This window comes from Phoca vitulina, unplaced genomic scaffold (genome assembly GCF_004348235.1).
Source record: "Phoca vitulina isolate PV1807 unplaced genomic scaffold, GSC_HSeal_1.0 scaffold8, whole genome shotgun sequence".
NCBI lineage: Eukaryota > Metazoa > Chordata > Mammalia > Carnivora > Phocidae > Phoca > Phoca vitulina.
The window spans coordinates 45,242,364-45,261,921 of NW_022589711.1; the positions used below are offsets into that span (position 1 = coordinate 45,242,364).

The 19,558-nt window shown below is 42.0% G+C and overlaps 1 protein-coding gene across 1 annotated transcript in view; it reads right to left on the reverse strand.

Annotated features, from left to right (window-relative positions):
- HACD2 (3-hydroxyacyl-CoA dehydratase 2) overlaps positions 1-19,558 on the reverse strand; it is a 125,088-nt gene that overhangs the window by 25,292 nt on the left and 80,238 nt on the right. The window contains exon 4 of the mRNA XM_032406710.1: positions 8,320-8,408. Within this exon, the coding sequence (XP_032262601.1) occupies positions 8,320-8,408 (89 nt within the window). The remainder of the gene's footprint in view (positions 1-8,319; positions 8,409-19,558) is intronic.

Genomic DNA, 19,558 nt, shown 5'->3' on the forward strand with positions numbered 1-19,558 from the left:
CACCGCGGAGGCCAAGTTGCAGGCCTCTGAAAGGTCGGGCCTGCATGGCCTTCTGCCTCGCCAGCTAATCGACTGCTATCTCTGCAACAGAGAAAACCATCCACACTGTTTCCCACATCTGCAGGTAGGGTTGTGTGTGTGTGTGTTTTTTTTTAAGATTTTATTTATGTATTTGACAGAGAGACAGCGAGAGAGGGAACACAAGCAGGGGGAGTGGAAGAGGCAGAAGCAGGTTTCCCGTCCCGCGGAGTGGAGAGCCCCATGCAGGGCTCGATCCCAGGACCCCAGGATCATGATCTGGGCCGAAGACAGATGCTTAATGACTGAGCCACCCAGGCGTCCCTGCAGGTAGGGTTTTTGTAACGATTTACGCTCGAGCGTTATATAAAAAAAAAAAATCACTGGGTCTAAAGTACACAGCATATCAAGTATACCATATACATTTCTTTCAGACTGTTTTTTGAAAAATCACACAGTCAGGGGTGCCTGGCTGGCTCGGTCAGTGGAGCATGTGACTCTTGATCTCAGGATCGTGAGTTCAAGCCCCAAGCTGGGTGTGGAGGCTACTTAACAAAATTTTAAAAAAAGTAAAAAAAAAAAAAAAAAAAAATCACACAGTCATGCACATATGAGATCAAGTATATGAAAACCCAATTGACTGAAATCAAGAGAATGGCAAAATAACATCACACTGAACATCTACAGCTACACTACTACGGCAACCTCCAGTCACATGCAGCTATTTAAATTACACTACATGAAATTAAAATTTAGTTTCTCAGTCTCACTAACCTTATTTCAAGGGTTCAATGTTTTCACATATAGCTAGTAGCTACTGTATTGAACAGTGCAGATACAAACATTTCTACCATTGCAGAAAGTTCTACTAGACAGTGCTGGGAAAGAGCAAATATCCAAAAGACAAATGTTGGTAACCAAAAAGTTACCTTTCTTTGGCGTGGAATAAACAGTCGAAACAAGCACCTTACTGCATTTCATTTTCAAACCATGGATGAGAACAGTTTTGAATGCCAGCATTCACTTCCTGGTAATTGTCCACTGACAATACACCTCAGCAGCACAGTTCTGTGACACAGAGCTTTGCTTCCCCATGTCATTCTTTAATTCGAACTGATGCCTTGTAACCAAAGCTGAAACCATAAATCTCATGGCCTTATTTGGGAAACTACTATTTCACACCCAAGGTATCCAATTTTTCCTTCCTTCACTCTCATTCCTTCTCCATGATAGTTTCCTAATGTCAAGGGTCAAGATCTTTGCTAATCTCAGGACTGCAAGGAACCAGATTTGGTTCTAAACAGGCTTCCTTCGATTTGTAAATAGCAGCAATACATAGATTAAGATACTACCCAATAGTATAGAAATGTCTAATGCTTGAAGATGATGCATTCCAACAAGAAGTTTCTTCGTCAGAAATTTCATTATCAAAAAATAGGAGCAATGTAGGTGACCCTACTGATGCATCCAGAACATCAATTACAAGAGGGAAGGGGACTTTAGCATAATATATAAAAAGACTAACTGAACTATAAAATGCTCTGGAAAACCTAAGATCTGGAAGCTCTGGGGCAGAGGAAAAGGAAGAAGCCAACAGTGCTCAAGCCTGAAAGGACTGGGAGTCTCCAGGGCAGTCTGCAATGAGTTAGGCGGGGGCAGGTTTGGCCCCCGCTCCTCCTCCCCGGAGTGAGATCCCACCCAAAATGAAAATAACTGTGCAGCCTTCCGGGGCGTTTGCCTAATGTAACTGTTCCCTCTTGTGCCGGAGTTGACAACTGGGAATGGTGGATGTCAGAGTTAGCCCTTGGGGTGAGAGAGCAGAAGAAAAGGTCCTGAGAAGCTTCAAGTGTAGGGGTGTCTGTGGGGCAGGGTCACTGCGGGGAGGAGAGCCCGGAGGAGAAAAAGATTAACGTTAAAGACAAATGAAACCAATTTCCTGATTTTGTTGCACTTGGAACCTATTCAATGATTAATTGACAAAGAGGGCTATGTTCTGTAGAAAGTGGTGGTAATGCTGGCTTGCATGGTTTAAGATATTGGATTGTTTCTTGTTTTAACACAACTGACTTAATTATCAAAGAACAGTACCGTCAGAGTATAATACATTTTGAACAAATGAGTTCCAATGGAGGTTTTCAAGGGCTACAAAAGCACTGAGACAATGCGAGAAAGAAGCAACATGGGAGGGCAGAAGTGAACTTATGAAAATCTAAATATTTTTCAGTATTTCGAAATAAAAATCTTTATACATAGCTCAAGAAAATGTTGGAAAGAGACAGAAAAACACTGAGGGAAAAACAGGCATTCTGATTTTGCCCGAATTCCCTATGCTCAGTACAGGCAAAGGCAGAATGAACCACCTAGCTCTGAGGAAAGTACCACTATCTTCAAATGTCCATTATGAACAGTTATGGAAGTGGCCATACAGTATGGCTGCCTTTGTCTAGGACTTGTCTCAAGTTTGACAGTGTCTGATTAATGATCAAATAATGAGGTTTTCTACCTTTAGGAGAGGTGCTAATTTTAAAAGTGAAGGTGATGCAAATCCACCTACAGAAATATTTAAAATAGAAAGTACGGGAATAGATGGAATTGGGTGGAGAATCTGAGACGTTCGGCATTCCAGGGGCAAAAGATACTGACTGTATCCCAATGGCCTTTGCTAAGATGAAATGTCACTATGGAAAGGGCGTACTAGAAGACAGAGCGGCATGGTTCCGGGTCCAAGTACAGAACGTGAGGGGGGACCCTGTACTGCCGACGCAGCACCTGAGCTCCTCATGTGACTGATGGGGCTAAGAAGGTGCCCGTCCTGCCTCAGGGAAACGCCGTGTTCACAGACGGCCATGTGGAACAGCAAGAAGCACGTGCGCCACAGGAAACACTAATGGGAGAAGCCACCTCGAGAGGTGACAGAGAGCACGCGCATGCTGTGAAGCCAGCAGAGAAGACAAACCTGTAATGCAACCAAAATAGGATGAGGAGTGTGGGAGTGAGGGTGTCACTTTACTTAGTATTTTAGTTTCTGCAAGAGTGAAAAAGAAGAGAAGAGGAAGAAAAAGCAAACTGTTCATCTATGAAAGAAGGAACATTCCTTCTGAGGTGAAACTGCTTTACAAGGGCTTTCAGAAGCTGCTCAGCAAAAGCTGCATGCTAGAGACCTTGATTTCTGAATATGGCTGCCTTGTTTCCACAAACCCTTCTCATTTCTTCTTCACAAAAACTCCATGACATAAGCAGGACAGATACTCGCATTACAGATGAGAAAAACAAGGCCCAGAATGTTGAAGCATTTTGTCCTGAGCTTTAGGATAAGTGTCAAAGTCAACACTCATCAACTCCTCACATAAGTTATGGGTGCTAAGCCTCCAGGTTCTATAATACTGAGTTCTAATTACCTAGAAAATAATAAAGCTGTCCAAGGAAGGTGACATTTCTTGATAAATCCCAGGAAGAGAAGTGTCTGCACAGTACTTCCTCAGGTGGGAATGACCTCCTACTCAATCAGCCTGGTGGCTCTGGCCGGGCACCATGAAGCACATGCCCAGGATATAGCCCTTCCCAGGACCCACCCCAAAGTGAAGCAGCTGGATTCTTCATCCTCGCTCTTAAAAACAAGCAAACGAAAGTCAGTTTTGCTTCTTTAATGCTGTGCCTTCTGCTCTCCCTCTGCCTTCAAGGTGAGCCTCCCAGGCTTCCTCTGACAAGCGCATGAGTCCCAGCTCAGCAGACACTGTATCTTGGAAAAAGCTCCAGAAACTCCACAGTGCCTTTACTTTAGCAGTGTTGAGGGAACCCTAAGGCTTTCATTCTTTAAGAATGAAACCACGGCTCTTGGACTTGAAAAGAATGATGAGAGCTGGTTAGGCTTCAAGTAAATTAAGTAGAAATACGAAGTAAAATCAAGAAAAGAGAAGGTCAATTAAAATTACAGCACAACATATGGTATCTTCAGAGTATTCTCCAACCTTAGAACTCATACAGTTATCTGAGGAGCTTACTCACAGTGATATTCTCTGGCTCCACTGCCAGAGATTCCGTATCAAGTGTGGGGTGGGACTTGGAACAGGCATTTTTTAATAAGCTTTCTGGGTAATTCTGTTCCAAATACTCCATAAGTCCCAACAGGAAAACGGTCTTGGAACGTTCAAGGAGAAAGGCTAGTCAACTGGACAGGTTCATCACAGAGCCACTGGAGCACCGGACTAAGAGAGGAGCAAGCGGGCAACGTGCCGCAGACGAGCGCCCCGAGCCCACAGCTCGTGTGGGCGCTTCACATACAGATAGATGACCGATCTGAGAATCCTACCTCAGCAAGCATGTGGCACGACAGAACTGCTTTCAAGGCATGTGTTCCTCGGTCTGAGACGGGGGCTTTCCACTCCGTACGGGATAGAGAAAGCCCGGGCAGCACACAAAAATAAGGTTGTGTTCATCCCACAATTTAAATGGTGAGAGGGAAGCTCTGATACAGAGGGAAGACTTTGGAATCAGAAGTCCATTCCCAACTCTGCTTATTTGGATGTGTGACAGTCACTTTGTTTCTCTAGCTTCGGAACTCTAATTGGAAGCTACAACCTACCTCAAGGGACAGTTGTCAAGAGTGAATAACCACAATATATCTTAATAAAGCCTTCTGTAAACTGTAATGCATCAAACAGACAAAGATCAGTATAAAGAAACTGGAGGTTACTTTCTTAAACACTGATTGCAAGCTTTTTGTAAGCATCTCACTGAGAAGTTGACAAGAATGGCAGATTAAGTGTCACAAAGCCCAGCAGCATGCCAAAAAGAGGTGGGAAACAGCTGACTGGTAGAATCAGGAGAACTCACAGAACATTCTGGAAGAATGCAGGAAAACATCCCTTTCTCCACTGGTGGCAGAGATTGAGGAAGATAGGAGAGAAGGCTCAGCATTCCAGGGTACAGCTTTATTTTATACAAACTGTCACTAGTAGACTGTAGAGGGTATTCATTGCACTTGGGCTAAAGTCACAGTGAGAGTCCAGCAACTTCTTTCTCAACTACTGCCCACGTTGGTGACCAGGGACTTCTGCTCAGAACATGGTGATTTTCCATTGAGAACTGTGACGAGGATTTGGGTGGCTTCTTCTAAGAGGGTTGGGCCAGGAAAGGGACAGTGGCTCATTTGAGTATCTACGAATCTGGGAATCGGCTTAGCTACTTTTGGACAAAGGAAGAATATCTGCCCTACGAACTCCTGTGTTTTTGAAGAGGGGGTTATAGTGAGGGATAGAAAGTGGCATTTTCCACTGCAGTTCACTTTGGAAAAAGCCAGTCTTGTTTCAGCTCAATGAGGAGACAAAGGACAGACTCAAACAGAGTGTGAGGAGAAAAAAGCCCATAGCGGTCTGATGTGGCAGCAGCGTGGCCAGCCTGGCTAAGAGATGGAGAAGGAGCCAGTTCAAGCCTGGGAGACAGGTGGGAAAACTGGAAAGGAAAGAGGTCAGCTAGAATTGCTGATTCCCACACCCTACCTCCCACCCTGAGCCTGTCATTTTTGTCAGAAGCTTTACTACGCTCATATAGGTGCTCTCTTTAGAAGGAAAAAAGTGGGAAGGTTATTTGCTATGCTTAGGTAAGAAAAAGCTTTTCAACAAAGAGACCACAATTATTTCTTTAATAACCTACCAATCAAGATGTCACACTAACTGATGGGTGAGTCCTTTTATATCATAATAGAAAACTGTCTCGTCACCTTCTGGTTCTTTTTTTTAAGATTTTATTTATTTATTTGACAGAGACAGAGATAGCGAGAGCAGGAACACAAGCAGGGGGAGTGGGAGAAGGAGAAGCAGGCTTCCCGCTGAGCAGGGAGCCCGATGCGGGGCTCGATTCCAGGACCCTGGGATCATGACCTGAGCTGAAGGCAGATGCCTAACGACTGAGCCACCCAGGCGCCCCAATAAATAAAATCTTAAAAAAAAAAAAAAAGTTAGCTATTGATGACCTGGGGTGAGCCGGGAGGGGATCTTACTATGTACACAAAATAATGAAAGAGTTTTATTCAAAGAAAAGGGGAACTAGGAGAAAAGAACTATGATCCCTGAACAGCAGAAACACTGAATCCTAATTATGTGAGAAAGGAGCAAGTCAACTAATTAATAGAGCGTATGTGAAAAGAAGAGGACCCAAGAGGCGGCAGAAAGACAACACAATTAATTGCACCACATTCTTAAGAAAATAATATGTCAATGATAGTGGAAACTGGGTAAGTTTGGTTGCAGAGAAACAATTGTGAATATGCAAATGTAACAAGTGTACAACTTAACTGCAGAGCTCAAATATGACACTATATATGAACCATCTGAAATGGTTAAATCTATGCATCTGTCAGGTAGTATGGTTACTGAGGACAATGGCCAGGTCCATGTACCCGTCTGTAATCCACACAGTTAATAGCTTTTAAAGCAAGCAGTCTTAATGATCACCCAGGAAATCCTGGCAAATGTTGCTAACAGTAATATGGCAAACAGAACTGCTTGACGTGAATTATAAGCATTTTAGATTTACCTGTTACCCCCCCCTTTGCCAGAAGGCTAACAAGGAGAAAAGGAGGAGAGTGATCACTAAGGCAGAAGAGAGGAGGAAAAAGCAGAGGCCATAAATAATCTATCAGCCAGAGGAATAGCACCTGGACAATTAATACCTGATTGTTTAGGCAAAGCGATTACACACCCTGTAGTTGACAATACCCTGTCTTCATGTACCTAACATCTAATTACTGAAAGTACATAATTACCTATTTAAGAATATGGATGAGTTACTATCAGAAAAAAAAATTTAGGTCACTTGAGACTATCAGGAAGTTAATGAGTTGCTGGTTAAAACAATGGAACTGTTGGGGGAGTTGGGAATATTAATTCAGTCCAGAGCAGTCCTCTTTATAGGACCAGGAGAAACAAACTTGTTTCCAAGAAATGAGATCACTTTTTAAAAAGTATGTGATTAAACGAACAAAGAAAAAAAGGGACAAACCAAAAAACAGAGTCTTAACTATAGAGAACAGATGGTTATCAGAGAAGGGATGGGTGAAAGAGGTGAAGGGGATTAAGAATATACTTATCACAATGAGCACTGAGTAATGTATAGAATTGTTGAATCACTATATTGTATACTTGAAACTAATATAATACTGTATGTTAACTATACTACACTGGAATTAAAGTAAAATTTTTAAAAAAGTAAGTGATTGTTTTGACATTCTTCTTGCATGTAAAGGTTAGATATCTTCGAGATGTGAGAGGTTAAAAAAAAGCCTTTGGATCAGCAAATTTCATATGAATGTAACAAAAATAATAAATGAGCTTAATCAGCTTTGGTTAAAAACTCATTAGCCACGTGCATTTTTCTGTATGTATATCATATGCCAATAAAAAGTTAAAAAGAAAAACCTCATTAGTTGAAATACAAATGAAACTGTCAAAATAAATCCTGAAAAACAAAATGTTTTGACAGGGGTTTTGAAAGAATAGAACACAAAGAAAACACCAGAATAATGCTAATGGATAAGCACATTTCATGAGTCCCAAAGATTCCAATACTGCTGGTGACTGGGACCGAAAAACTGAAAAATGAATCCTCCTGGTGGCTACAGGTACTCTGTTTCAAGGTGACATTAACAAGAAATAAATAAAACTTTTAAAAAGCAAAAAACATACAGGAAAACAATCCCCTTCTCCGATACTAGAAAATGAAAGCTTAGCTGTGGATTCATACCGACAGTAATGCTGGCTTTCTCCCAGCATCACCGGGCCTGCCTGGGTACCTATCGCCCCAGGCCCCCTGCAGAGTACTTCCCTTCCAGAACCACTAGACTCAGCACATTTGGGAATTCCATTAATCCTGGTGGGTGGGGTGGAAACAAGTTTGTTTCTCCTCGTCCTATAAAGAGGACTGCTCTGGACTGAATTAATATTCCCAACTCCGCCAACAGTTCCACTGTAAGGATGCAGATGTCCAGTTTCGTATGCTGAATACAAACAAGATACCCCCAAAATATAACTAAACTGCAGACCACATCCATATTATCCGAATCTCTATGGGAACTAAGATTGCAGGACTTTATCATTTAACCAGTCTTCTCTTTAACAACACTGCAAATTTGGAGTTATGTTTCCCACCAGTAACCCAGTTCCTACAGCGAATATGCATTTTATTTGGGGTATACTGATGTGACACAGTTCCATCTGTAGCCATAACACACACGAAACAGAAAAGGTGACTAGCATTGACTAGCATTGCTGGCATTACTTTATTTTAGTCTATGTAAACACTTACCTCTTTGACGCTATGTGTTACTGCCCATATCAGAAAAACTCTTGACATCACCTGGAAAGAAGTCAGGACAACAGAAGATGGAACAATTCCTGAAAGAAATTTTAGGATGGGTAAATAAATGGATATTGTACTAAGTTTCAACATGTAATACATTTTCTGAACCATTCAATTTTACTGTTTAGACATGAAACCATCTTGGGCAACTGAAACTTTATATAAACTGTTTTTCAATACAGTCAATATTAAAAACTTTTTTCCTCCAGGGATGCCTGGGTGGCTCAATCGGTTAAGTGTTTGCCTTTGGCTCAGGTTATGATCCGAGGGTCCTGGGATCGAGCCCTGCATCAGGCTTCCTGCTCATTGGGGAGCCTGCTTCTCCCTCTGCCTGCAGCTCCCCCTGCTTGTGCGCTCTCTCTCTCTCTCTCCTGACAAATAAATAAAATCTTAAAAAAAAATAAAAAAACAAAAAAAACCCCCCAAACTCCAAATTTTTCCCTCCAAAACTCTAATATTGCTTCCCCCCAAAACAATAATATTGTTAATGCCAACGGTATATCATGGAATCTAGGTACCCCCCCCTTTTTTTTTAAGATTTTATTTATTTGAGAGAGAGCGCACAAGCAGGTGGAGGGGCAGAGGGAGAGGGAGAAGCAGGCTCCCCACTGAGCAGGGAACCCGATGTGGGGCTTGATCCCAGGACCCTGAGATCATGACCTGAGCCGAAGGCAGATGCTTAACTGACTGAACCTCCCAGATGCCCCTCTAGGTACCTTTCTTAAAGCCTTTCAAAATCACTGGACAAGTGCAATATATTTTACATTTATCATATAGAGAAAACAAAACCATCGCTTAACCACTAAAATTAGACACTGAAAGGTCATTTTATACTATGGGTTTCAAAAATGAATAGGCACCTATAAAAGGGAAATCAACTGTATTTGTATCTAATGAACATTAGCAACTCCTGCATATCATATGTACTATATATACTGTATATTGATGTATTATCTAATGGTTAAATTATCTTTTAAAATTCACTTGAATATTTTGCCAATAAGCATACAAAAATCAAAGTTTATTATCTTTATAAATCATTCTCACCTTGTTCATTACAATAAACATTGGTATAATTATCCTTCCAATGCCCTGAAGTTATAATGCTGGAATCATTAGTTATTTTAGATAACCATTAAGTTCTGCTAAGTTTAAATTTCTTTGGCTTCTCCTTTCAATTCCTACAATCACAACCCCTATGGAGAAACCAGCCACCACCATTACAAAAAACTCTTGCCTCCATTAGGTCATCTTAAACCCAGCAATAAGCCATTATCTGTAAGCCTCATTTTCTCATTGTTACTTTATACTGGTAAGGAACTGCTACTAAAGTAAAATCTGGAAGCAGAATTATGGGTACCCAATCTAGCAGCTCCTCCATCCTCACCTCTTTGCCATTTCTCACTGGCCTTACTACTAGCAGCAACTACACTTACCAACTTCCTGGACATTTCAGGTTGCATGTGGGCCATTCCATACCTGCCAGGAGCCCTCATCATGGCTGCACATCTTCCTTCCACTCTAAAACTAACCTCTTCTTCAATACATCCACTGGACTATCCTAGACCAATTTTCATCCTTCCAAGCCTTCTAAAACACACTCAGACTTCTGAACATTTATAAAACAGAGAAACAACTTGCCAAAAGACTGTGTACAAATCAGAGATAGTATTGTCTCTATGGGTGTGGCTATGAAAGGAAATCACTTCATATCTCATTAAGAAAAAGAGATGCAAGATCCTGTTAGAATATGTTTCTTGGAGAAGATTTGGGCTTCGAAGAGGGACAGTTTAGTTCCCAAAAGCAAGTAACATGGATGTGTCAAGCAATGCTTGCCATATAAAGACACTCAATAAATCTTTGTAGAATGAATGAAAGAAAAATAAATGCATGGACATGTAGCCCAATGGAATACAGTTGAGAGTCTAGAAATAAATCCTTACATTTATAGTTACTTGACTTTTTTTTTTTTTAAAGATTTTATTTATTTATTTGACAGAGAGAGACACAGTGACAGAGGGAACACAAGCAGGGGGAGTGGGAGAGGGAGAAGCAGGTTTCCTGGCCAAGCAGGGAGCCCGATGCGGGGCTCGATCCCAGGACTCTGGATCATGACCTGAGCCGAAGGCAGATGCTTAACAACTGAGCCACCCAGGCGCCCGTTACTTGACTTTCAACAAGGATGTCAAGACAATTCAATGGAAAAATAACTGTCTTTTTTTTTTTTTTAAAGATTTTATTTATTTGACAGAAACACAGTGAGAGAGTGAACACAAGCAGGCGGAGTGGGAGAGGGAGAGGGAGCCCGATGTGGGACTCGTTCCCAGGACCCCAGGACCATGACCTGAGCCCAAGGCAGACGCTTAACAACTGAGCCACCCAGGCACCCCTGTCTTTTCAACAAATGGTGCTGGGACAACTGGATAGCTGCATACAAAAGAATAGAGTTAGAACACTTCCTTATATCAAATACAAAAAAATTAACTCAAAATAGATTAAAAACCAATATGTAAGAGTTAAAACTATAACACTCTTAGAAGAAAATATAAATGGGGGGGCAAGAGTCCAAAATGGCAGTGGAGCAGGAGACCTTAATTTCATCTGGTCCCAGGAATTCAGCTAGACAGCTATCAAATCATTCTGAACACCTGCAAACTCAAACGGGGATCTAAGAAAAGAATAGCTGTAACTCTACAAATAGAAAAGCGACCACTCTCTGCAAGGTAGGGGGTGTGAAGTGAATCCCAGGTGATACATGGGAAGATTAATTGCGGGGGTGGGGGGTCGGAGCCTACATCAGCCGGCTACCAGCAAGTGATAGAGCAGCAGAGCACAAAATCGGAACTTTTAGAGGTCTGCTCTAGTGAGGGATGTTGCTCAGGTGCCTAAGTGAGGGTGCAGTGTTAGCCGGGACAGTGTGGTCTCAGGACCCTCAGGGTCACAGAAAGACCAGGGGTGCCTGAGTGCGGCAGAGCTCCCAGGTATCAGAGCGGAGAAGTCGGCTGCCGAGATGGAGCTGAGGTGCGGGCTCTCAGCTCAGGGTTGCCATAAACAGTGATCTGCGGCACAGTCGGGCCACTGCTCCTCCAGCAGGGACCCAACAAGCGGCAGATCCGGGGAGACGCCCCTTCCTCCCCCGGGAGGAGCGGCGTGGGAGCGCATGCACGGATCTGCTAGGTTTGGAGACTCCACACGGGGTCGTGTGCCAGAGATAGAAACGCTCTGTCACAGGCCGGGTGAGCACGGAGGGCGGCCGGAGACCGGGGAGACGGGAGTGATTGACTGCTTTTCTCTGGGGGCTCACTGAGGAGCGGGGCCCCGAGTTCTCGGCTCCTCCGGGGCCAGAGATAGGGAGGCCGCCATTTTCATTCTTGTCCTCTAATGCTGCGTGGAAAGCTTTCAGGGAACAAAAGCCACGTAGAGCAAACCAAACCGGAACAGATTACTTAGCCCAGATGGGCAAGGGCAGTACAATTCCGTCTCCGGCAAAGACATTTGAGAACCACTGCAACAGGCCCCTCCCCCAGAAGATCAGCAAGAACATCCAGCCAAGACCAAGTTTACCCATCAAAGAGAACTGCAAAACTCCAGCGCTAGGGGAATACAGCACATAGAATATATATTAAAAAAAAAAAAGAAAAAAAGTAGGAAAGGAAAAATGAAGGGGGGGGAATCGGAGGGGGAGATGAACCATGAGAGACTATGGACTCTGAGAAACAAACTGAGGGTTCTAGAGGGGAGGGGGGTGGGGGATGGGTTAGCCTGGTGATGGGTATTAAAGAGGGCATGTATTGCATGGACACTGGGTGTTATACGCAAACAATGAATCATGGAACACTACATCAAAAACTAATGATGTAATGTATGGTGACTAATATAACATAATAAAATAAAATAAAATAAAATAAAATAAGAAAAACAAAACAAAACAACCCACAAAAAATCCATGGCTTTTTTCCTATGATTCTTTAGTCTTTCAAAGTTAATTTTTTTTCTTTCCTTTTCAACCAATTTCTTATTTTATCAACTTTTTTTAAATCTTAATTTTCATTTTTATAGTTATAGGCTATCCCTTCATTGTATTTAGTCTGATTTTTGTTTATATTTATAAGTTTTTCTTTCTTTACAATTTTGGGATGCAGTTTTCTTCTAACAGACCAAAATACACCCAAAATCTAGTTTATGACTCTGTTCTATTCATCTGTCTGATCATATTCTCTTTTTTGTTTTTTCTTCCTCCTTTCGTTTTTGTTTTGTTTTGTTAAAGTCTTTTGAATTTTCACCTTTACAGTTACATTCTATCCTTTCAATGTACTTAATTTTATTTTTGTATATATACATTTTTCTTTACTATTTTAAGATATAGTTTCTTCTAACAAATTGACAAAAACCACTCAGGAGATAGTGTATTGCTCTGTTCTGTTCACCTGTTTGTTTATATCCCTTCCTTTTTGTTGTTGTTGGATTTTTTTCCTCTTTTGTTTTTTCTTGTCTTTTAATTTCAATTTTTACAGCTACATTCTATTCTTTCATTGTATTTAATTTTATTTTTGTACGTATATAAGTTTTTCTTTACAATTTTGGGATCTAGTTTTCTAAAAAACAGACCAAAATACGTATATAATTCAGTGTATTGCTCTATTCTGCTCACCTGTCTGATTATATTCTTTTTTTTTCTTCAATTTTTTTTCCTGGTTTCGGGTCTCTCCTGATTTGTTTAGTGTATTATTTCTCTGGGGTTGTTGTTGCCATTTTATTTTGTTCTCTCATTCACCTGTTGTTCTCTGGACAGAAATGACAAGATAGAAAAACTCACCTCAAAAAAGAGAACAAGAGGCAGTACTGACTGCCAGGGACCTAATCAGTATGGATATAAGTCAGATATCGGAACTAGAGTTCAGAATAACGATTATAAAGATACTAGCTGGGCTTGAAAACAGCACAGAAGACACTAGAGAATCCCTTTGTGGAGAAATAAAAGAACTAAAATCTAACCAAGTTGAAATCAAAAAGGCTATTAATGAGATGCAATAAAAAATGGACGCTCTAACTGCTAGGATAAATGAAGCAGAAGAAAGAATTAGTGATATAGAAGACAAAATGATGGAGAATAAAGAAGCTGAGAAAAAGAGAGATAAACAACTACTGGATCATGAGGGGAGAATTTGAGAGATAAGTGATGCCATAAAGCGAAACAATATTAGAATAACTGGGATCCCAGAAGAAGAGGAAAGACAAGAGAGGGGCAGAAGGTATGTATATTGAGGCAAATTATAGCAGAGAACTTCCCAATCTGGGGAACGGAACAGGCATCAAAGTCCAGGAAGCAGAGAGAACCCCCGTCAAAATCAATAAAAACATCCAGATCAACACCCTGATACACACTAGTGAAACTTACAAATCTCAGAGACAAAGAGAAAATACTGAAAGCAGGTGGGGACAAGAGATCTGTAACCTACAACAGGAGAAACATTTAGATTGGCAGCAGACCTATCCACAGAGACCTAGCAGGCCAGAAAGGACTGGCATGATATATTCAGGTGCTAAATGAGAAAAAGAATAGCCAAGAATACTTTATCCAGCTAGGACATCATTCGAAATAGAAGGAGTGATAAAAAGCTTTGAGGGCAAACAGAAACTTAAAGAATTTGTGACAACCAAACCAGCCCTACAAGAAATATTACAGGAAATATTAAGGAAAGAAAGAGCCCAAAAGTAACATAGACCAGAAAGGAACAGAGACAATATACAGTAACAGTCACTTTACAGGTAATACAAATGGCACTAAATTCATATCTTTCAAAAGTTACCCTGAATGTAATGGGCTAAATGCCCCAATCAAAAGACACAGGGTATCAGATTAGATAAAAAAGCAAGACCCATCGATAAGCTGTCTGCAAGAGACTCATTTTAGACCCACAGACACCTCCAGATTTAAAGTGAGGGGGTGGAAAACCATTTATTATGCTAATGGACATCAAAAGAAAGCTGGGGTGGCAATCCTTGTATCAGACAAATTAGATTTTAAACCAAAGACTGTAATAAGAGATGAGGAAAGACACTATATCATAATTAAAGGGTCTATTCACAAGAAGATCTAACAATTATAAATATTTATGCCCCTAACATGGGAGCAGCCAATTAATAACAGAATTAAAGAAACACATCGATAATAATACAATAATAATAGGGGACTTTAACACCCCTCTCACTACAATGGACAGATTATCTAAGCAGAAGATCAACAAGGAAATAAGGGCTTTTTTTTTTTTAAGATTTTATTTTTTGACAGAGAGACAGTGGGATAGGGAACACAAGCAGGGAGAGTGGAAGAGGGAGAAGCTGGCTTCCTGCTGAGCAGGGAGCCCAGTGTGGGACTTGATCCCAGGACCCTGGGATCATGACCTGAGCCGAAGGCAGACGCTTAACGACTGAGCCACCCAGGCGCCCAGAAATAAGGGCTTTGAATGACACACTGGACCAGAGGGACTTCACAGATATATTCTGAACATTCCATCCTAAAGCAACAGAATACACATTCTCGAGTGCACATGGAACATTCTCCAGAATAGATCACATACTGGGTCACAAATCAGGTCTCAAGCATTATCAAAAGATTGGGATCATTCCCTGCTTATTTTCAGACCACAATGCTTTGAAACTGGATCTCAATCAAAAGAGGAAATTTGGGGCGCCTGGGTGGCTCAGTTGGTTAAGCGACTGCCTTCGGCTCAGGTCATGATCCTGGAGTCCCGGGATCGAGTCCCGCATCGGGCTCCCTGCTCAGCGGGGAGTCTGCTTCTCCCTCTGACCCTCCCCCCTCTCATGTGCTTGCTCTCTCTCATTCTCTCTCTCTCAAATAAATAAATAAAAAATCTTTAAAAAAAAAAAAAAGAGGAAATTTGGAAAGAACTCAAATACATGGAGGCTAAAGAGCATCCTACTAAAGAATGAATGGGTCAACCAGGAAATAAAAGAAGAATTTAAAAAAATGCAGGGCGCCTGGGTGGCTCAGTTGTTGGGCATCTGCCTTTGGCTCAGGTCATGATCCCAGGATCTTGGGATCGAGCCCCGCTTCGGGCTCCCTGCTCCGCGGGAAGCCTGCTTCTCCCTCTCCCACTCGCCCTGCTTGTGTTCCCTCTCTCGCTGTGTCTCTCTCCGTCAAATAAATTTAAAAAAAAAATTTTTTTTTAAATTCACAGAAACAAATGATAATGAAAACACAACTGTTCAAAAGTCTTTGGGATGCAGCAAAAGTGGTCCTAAGAGGAAAGTATATAGCAATACAAGCCTTTCTCAAGAAACAGGAAAGGTCTCAAATACACAACTTAACCTTATACCTAAAAAACCTGGAGAAAGAACAGCAAATAAAGCCTAAATCCAGCAGCAGAAAAGAAATAATAAAAGATTAGAGCAGAAATCAATGAAATAGAAACCAAAAGAACAGTAGAACAGATCAACTAAAGTAGGAGCTGGTTCTTTGAAAGAATTAGTAAGACTGATAACCCCCTAGCCACACTTAATAAAAAGAAAAGAGAAAGGACCCAAATAAATAAAATCATGAATGAAAGAGGAGAGATCACAACCAACACCGAAGAAATACAATTATAAGAACATATTATGAGCAACTATGTGGAAACAAATAGGCAATCTGGAAGAAACGGATCAATTCCTAGAGATGTATAAACTACCAAAACTGAAACAGGAAGAAATAGAAAACCTGAAAAGACCCATAACCAGCAAGGAAATTGGAGCAGTAATCAAAAATCTCCCAATAAACAAGAGTCCAGGTTCGGATGGCTTCCCAGGGGAATTCCACCAAACATTTAAAGAAGAATTAATACCTATTCTTCTGAAGCTGTTTCAAAAAATAGAAATGGAAGGAAAACTTCCAAACTCTTTCTATGAAGCCAGCATTACCTGATCCCCAAACCAAAGACTCCACCAAAAGGGAGAATTACAGACCAATATCCCTGATGAATATGGATGCAAAAATTCTCACCAGAATCTAGCCAATAGGATCCAACAGTACATTAAAAGGATTATTCACCACAACCAAGTGGGATTTATTCCAGGGCTGCAAGGATGGTTCAACATCCGCAAATCAATGTGATACAATACATTAATAAAAGAAAGGACAAGAACCATATGATCCTCTCAATAGATGCAGAAAAAGCATTTGACAAAGTACAGCATCCTTTCTTGATTAAAACTCTTCACAGTGTAGGGACAGAGGGAACATACCTCAATATCATAAAAGCCATTTATGAAAAGCCTACAGCAAATATCATTCTCAATGTGGAAAAACTGAGAGCTTGTTCCCTAAGGTCAGGAACACGACAGGGATGTCCACTATCACCACTGCTGTTCAACATAGTCCTAGAAGTCCTAGCCTTAGCAATCAGACAACAAAAAGAAATAAAAGGCATCTGAAATGGCAAAGAAGAAGTCAAACTTTCACTCTTTGCAGATGACATGATCCTCTATGTGGAAAACCCAAAAGACTCCACCCCAAAATTGCTAGAACTCATATAGGAATTCAGCAAAGTGGCAGGATATAAAATCAACACAGAGAAATCAGTTGCATTTCTATACACTAGCAATGAGACAGAAGAAAGAGAAAGTAAGGAGTCAATCCCATTTACAATTGCACCCAAAACCATAAGAGACCTAGGAATAAACCTAACCAAAGAGGTAAAGGATCTGTACTCAGAAAACTATAGAACACTCATGAAAAAAATTGAGAAAGACACAATGAAATGGAAAAATGTTCCATGCTCATGGACTGGAAGAACAAATATTGTTAAAATGTCTATGCTACCTAGAGCAATCTACAAATTCAATGCAATCCCTATCAAAATACCATCAACTTTTTTCACAGAGCTGGAACAAATCATCCTAAAATTTGTATGGAACCAGAAAAGACCCCAAATAGCCAAAGGAATGTTGAAAAAGAAAACCAAAACTGGTGGCATCACAAAGCCAGACTTCAAGCTCTATTATAAAGCTGTAATCATCAAGACAGTATGGTACTGGCACAAAAACAGACACAGATCAATGGAACAGAATCCAGAATCCAGAAATGGACCCTCAACGCTATGGTCAACTAATCTTCAACAAAGCAGAAAAGAATGTCCAATGGAAAAAAGACAAACTCTTCAACAAATGGTGTTGGGAAAATTCGGACAGCCACATGCAGAAGAATGAAACTGGACCATTCCCTTACACCATTCACAAAAATAGACTCAAAATGGATGAAAAGACCTAAATGTGAAACAGGAATCCATCAAAACCCTAGAAAAGAACACAGGCAGCAACCTCTTTGACCTTGGCTGCAGCAACTTCTTGCTAGACACATCTCCAAAGGCAAGGGAAACAAAGGCAAAAATGAACTAATGGGACTTCATCAAGATAAAAAGCTTTTGCACAGCAAAGGAAACAGTCAACAAAACCAAAAGACAACCAACAGAATGGGAGAAGATATCTGCAAATGTCTTACCAGATAAAGGGCTAGTATCCAAAATTTATGAAGAACTTATCAAACTCAACACCCAGAGAATAAATAATCCAATCAAGAAATGGGCAGAAGACATGAACAGACATTTCTGCAAAGACATCCAAATGGCCAACAGAAACATGAAAAAATGCTCCACATCACTTGGCATCAGGGAAATACAAATCAAAGCCACAATGAGACATCACCTCACACCAGTAAGAATGGCTAAAATTAACAAGTCAGGAAATGACAGATGTTGGTGAGGATGTGGAGAAAGGGGAACCCTCCTACGCTGTTGGTGGGAATGCAAGCTGGTGCAGCCACTCTGGAAAACAGTATGGAGGTTCCTCAAAAAGTTAAAAATAGAGCTACCCTATGACCCAGCAATTGCACTACGTGGTATTTGCCCCAAAGACACAAATGGAGTGATCTGAAGGGGCACCTGCACCCCAATGTTTATAGCAGCAATGTCCACAATAGCCAAACTACGGAAAGAGCCCAGATGTCCATTGACAAATGAATGGATAAAGAAGACACACACACACACACACACACACACACACACACACACAAAATGGAATATTACTCAGCCATCAAAAAACCCAAAATCTTGCCATTTGCAATGAAGTGAATAGAACTAGAGATTATGCTACGTAAAATAAGTCAATCAGAGAAAGGTAATTATCATATGATCTCACTGATATGTGGAATTTAAGAAACAAAACAGAGGATCAGGGGCGGAGCAAGATGGCGGAGGAGTAGGAGACCTGGATTTCGTCTCCTCTCAGGAATTCAGCTGGATAGGGATCAAACCATTCTGAACACCTACAAACTCAACAGGAGATCAAAGAAAAGAAGAGCAACAACTCTCTGAACAGAAAAGCGACCACTTTTTGGAAGGTAGGACGTGCGGAGAAGTGAATCCGAGGCGATATTCGGGAGGATAGACGGCGGGGGAGGGGCCTCCGTCGGCCGCTTCTGGCAAGTGATAGAGCCACGGAGCACAAAATCGGAACTTTTAGAAGTCTGCTCCGCTGAGGGACGTCACTCTGGTGGCTAAGCAGGGGGTGGAACCCTCAGGACAGTGTGGTCTCAGGACCCTCGGGGTCACAGAAAGACCGGGGGTGCCTGAGTGCGGCAGAGCTCCCAGGGATCGGAGCGGGGAAGCCGGCTGCAGAGACGGAGCCCAGGCGTGGGCTCTCAGCTCGGGGTTGTCATAGACCGTGATCCGCAGCACAGTCGGGCCACTGCTCCTCCAGCAGGGACCCAACAAGCGGCAGATCCGGGGAGACTCACCTTCTTCCCCTGGGAGGAGAGGTGCAGGAGTGCACCGCGGGGATCTGCTGGGTTTGGAGACTCCACCCGGGGTCGGATGCCAGATAGAAAGACGCGGTCACAGGCCGGGTGAGCACAGAGTGTGGCCGGAGACCGGGGAGACGGGAGTGACTGACGGCTTTTCTCGGGGGGCTCGCTGAGGAGCGGGACCCCGAGTTCTCGGCTCCTCGGGGCGGAGATTGGGAGGCCGCCATTTTCACTCTCCACCTCCAAAGCTGTACGGAAAGCTTGCAGGGAACAAAAGCTCCGGAGAGCAAACCCGAGCAGATTACTTAGCCCGGACCGGCAAGGGCGGGGCAATTTTGCCCGCGGCAAAGACATTTGGGAACCACGGCAACAGGCCCCTCCCCCAGA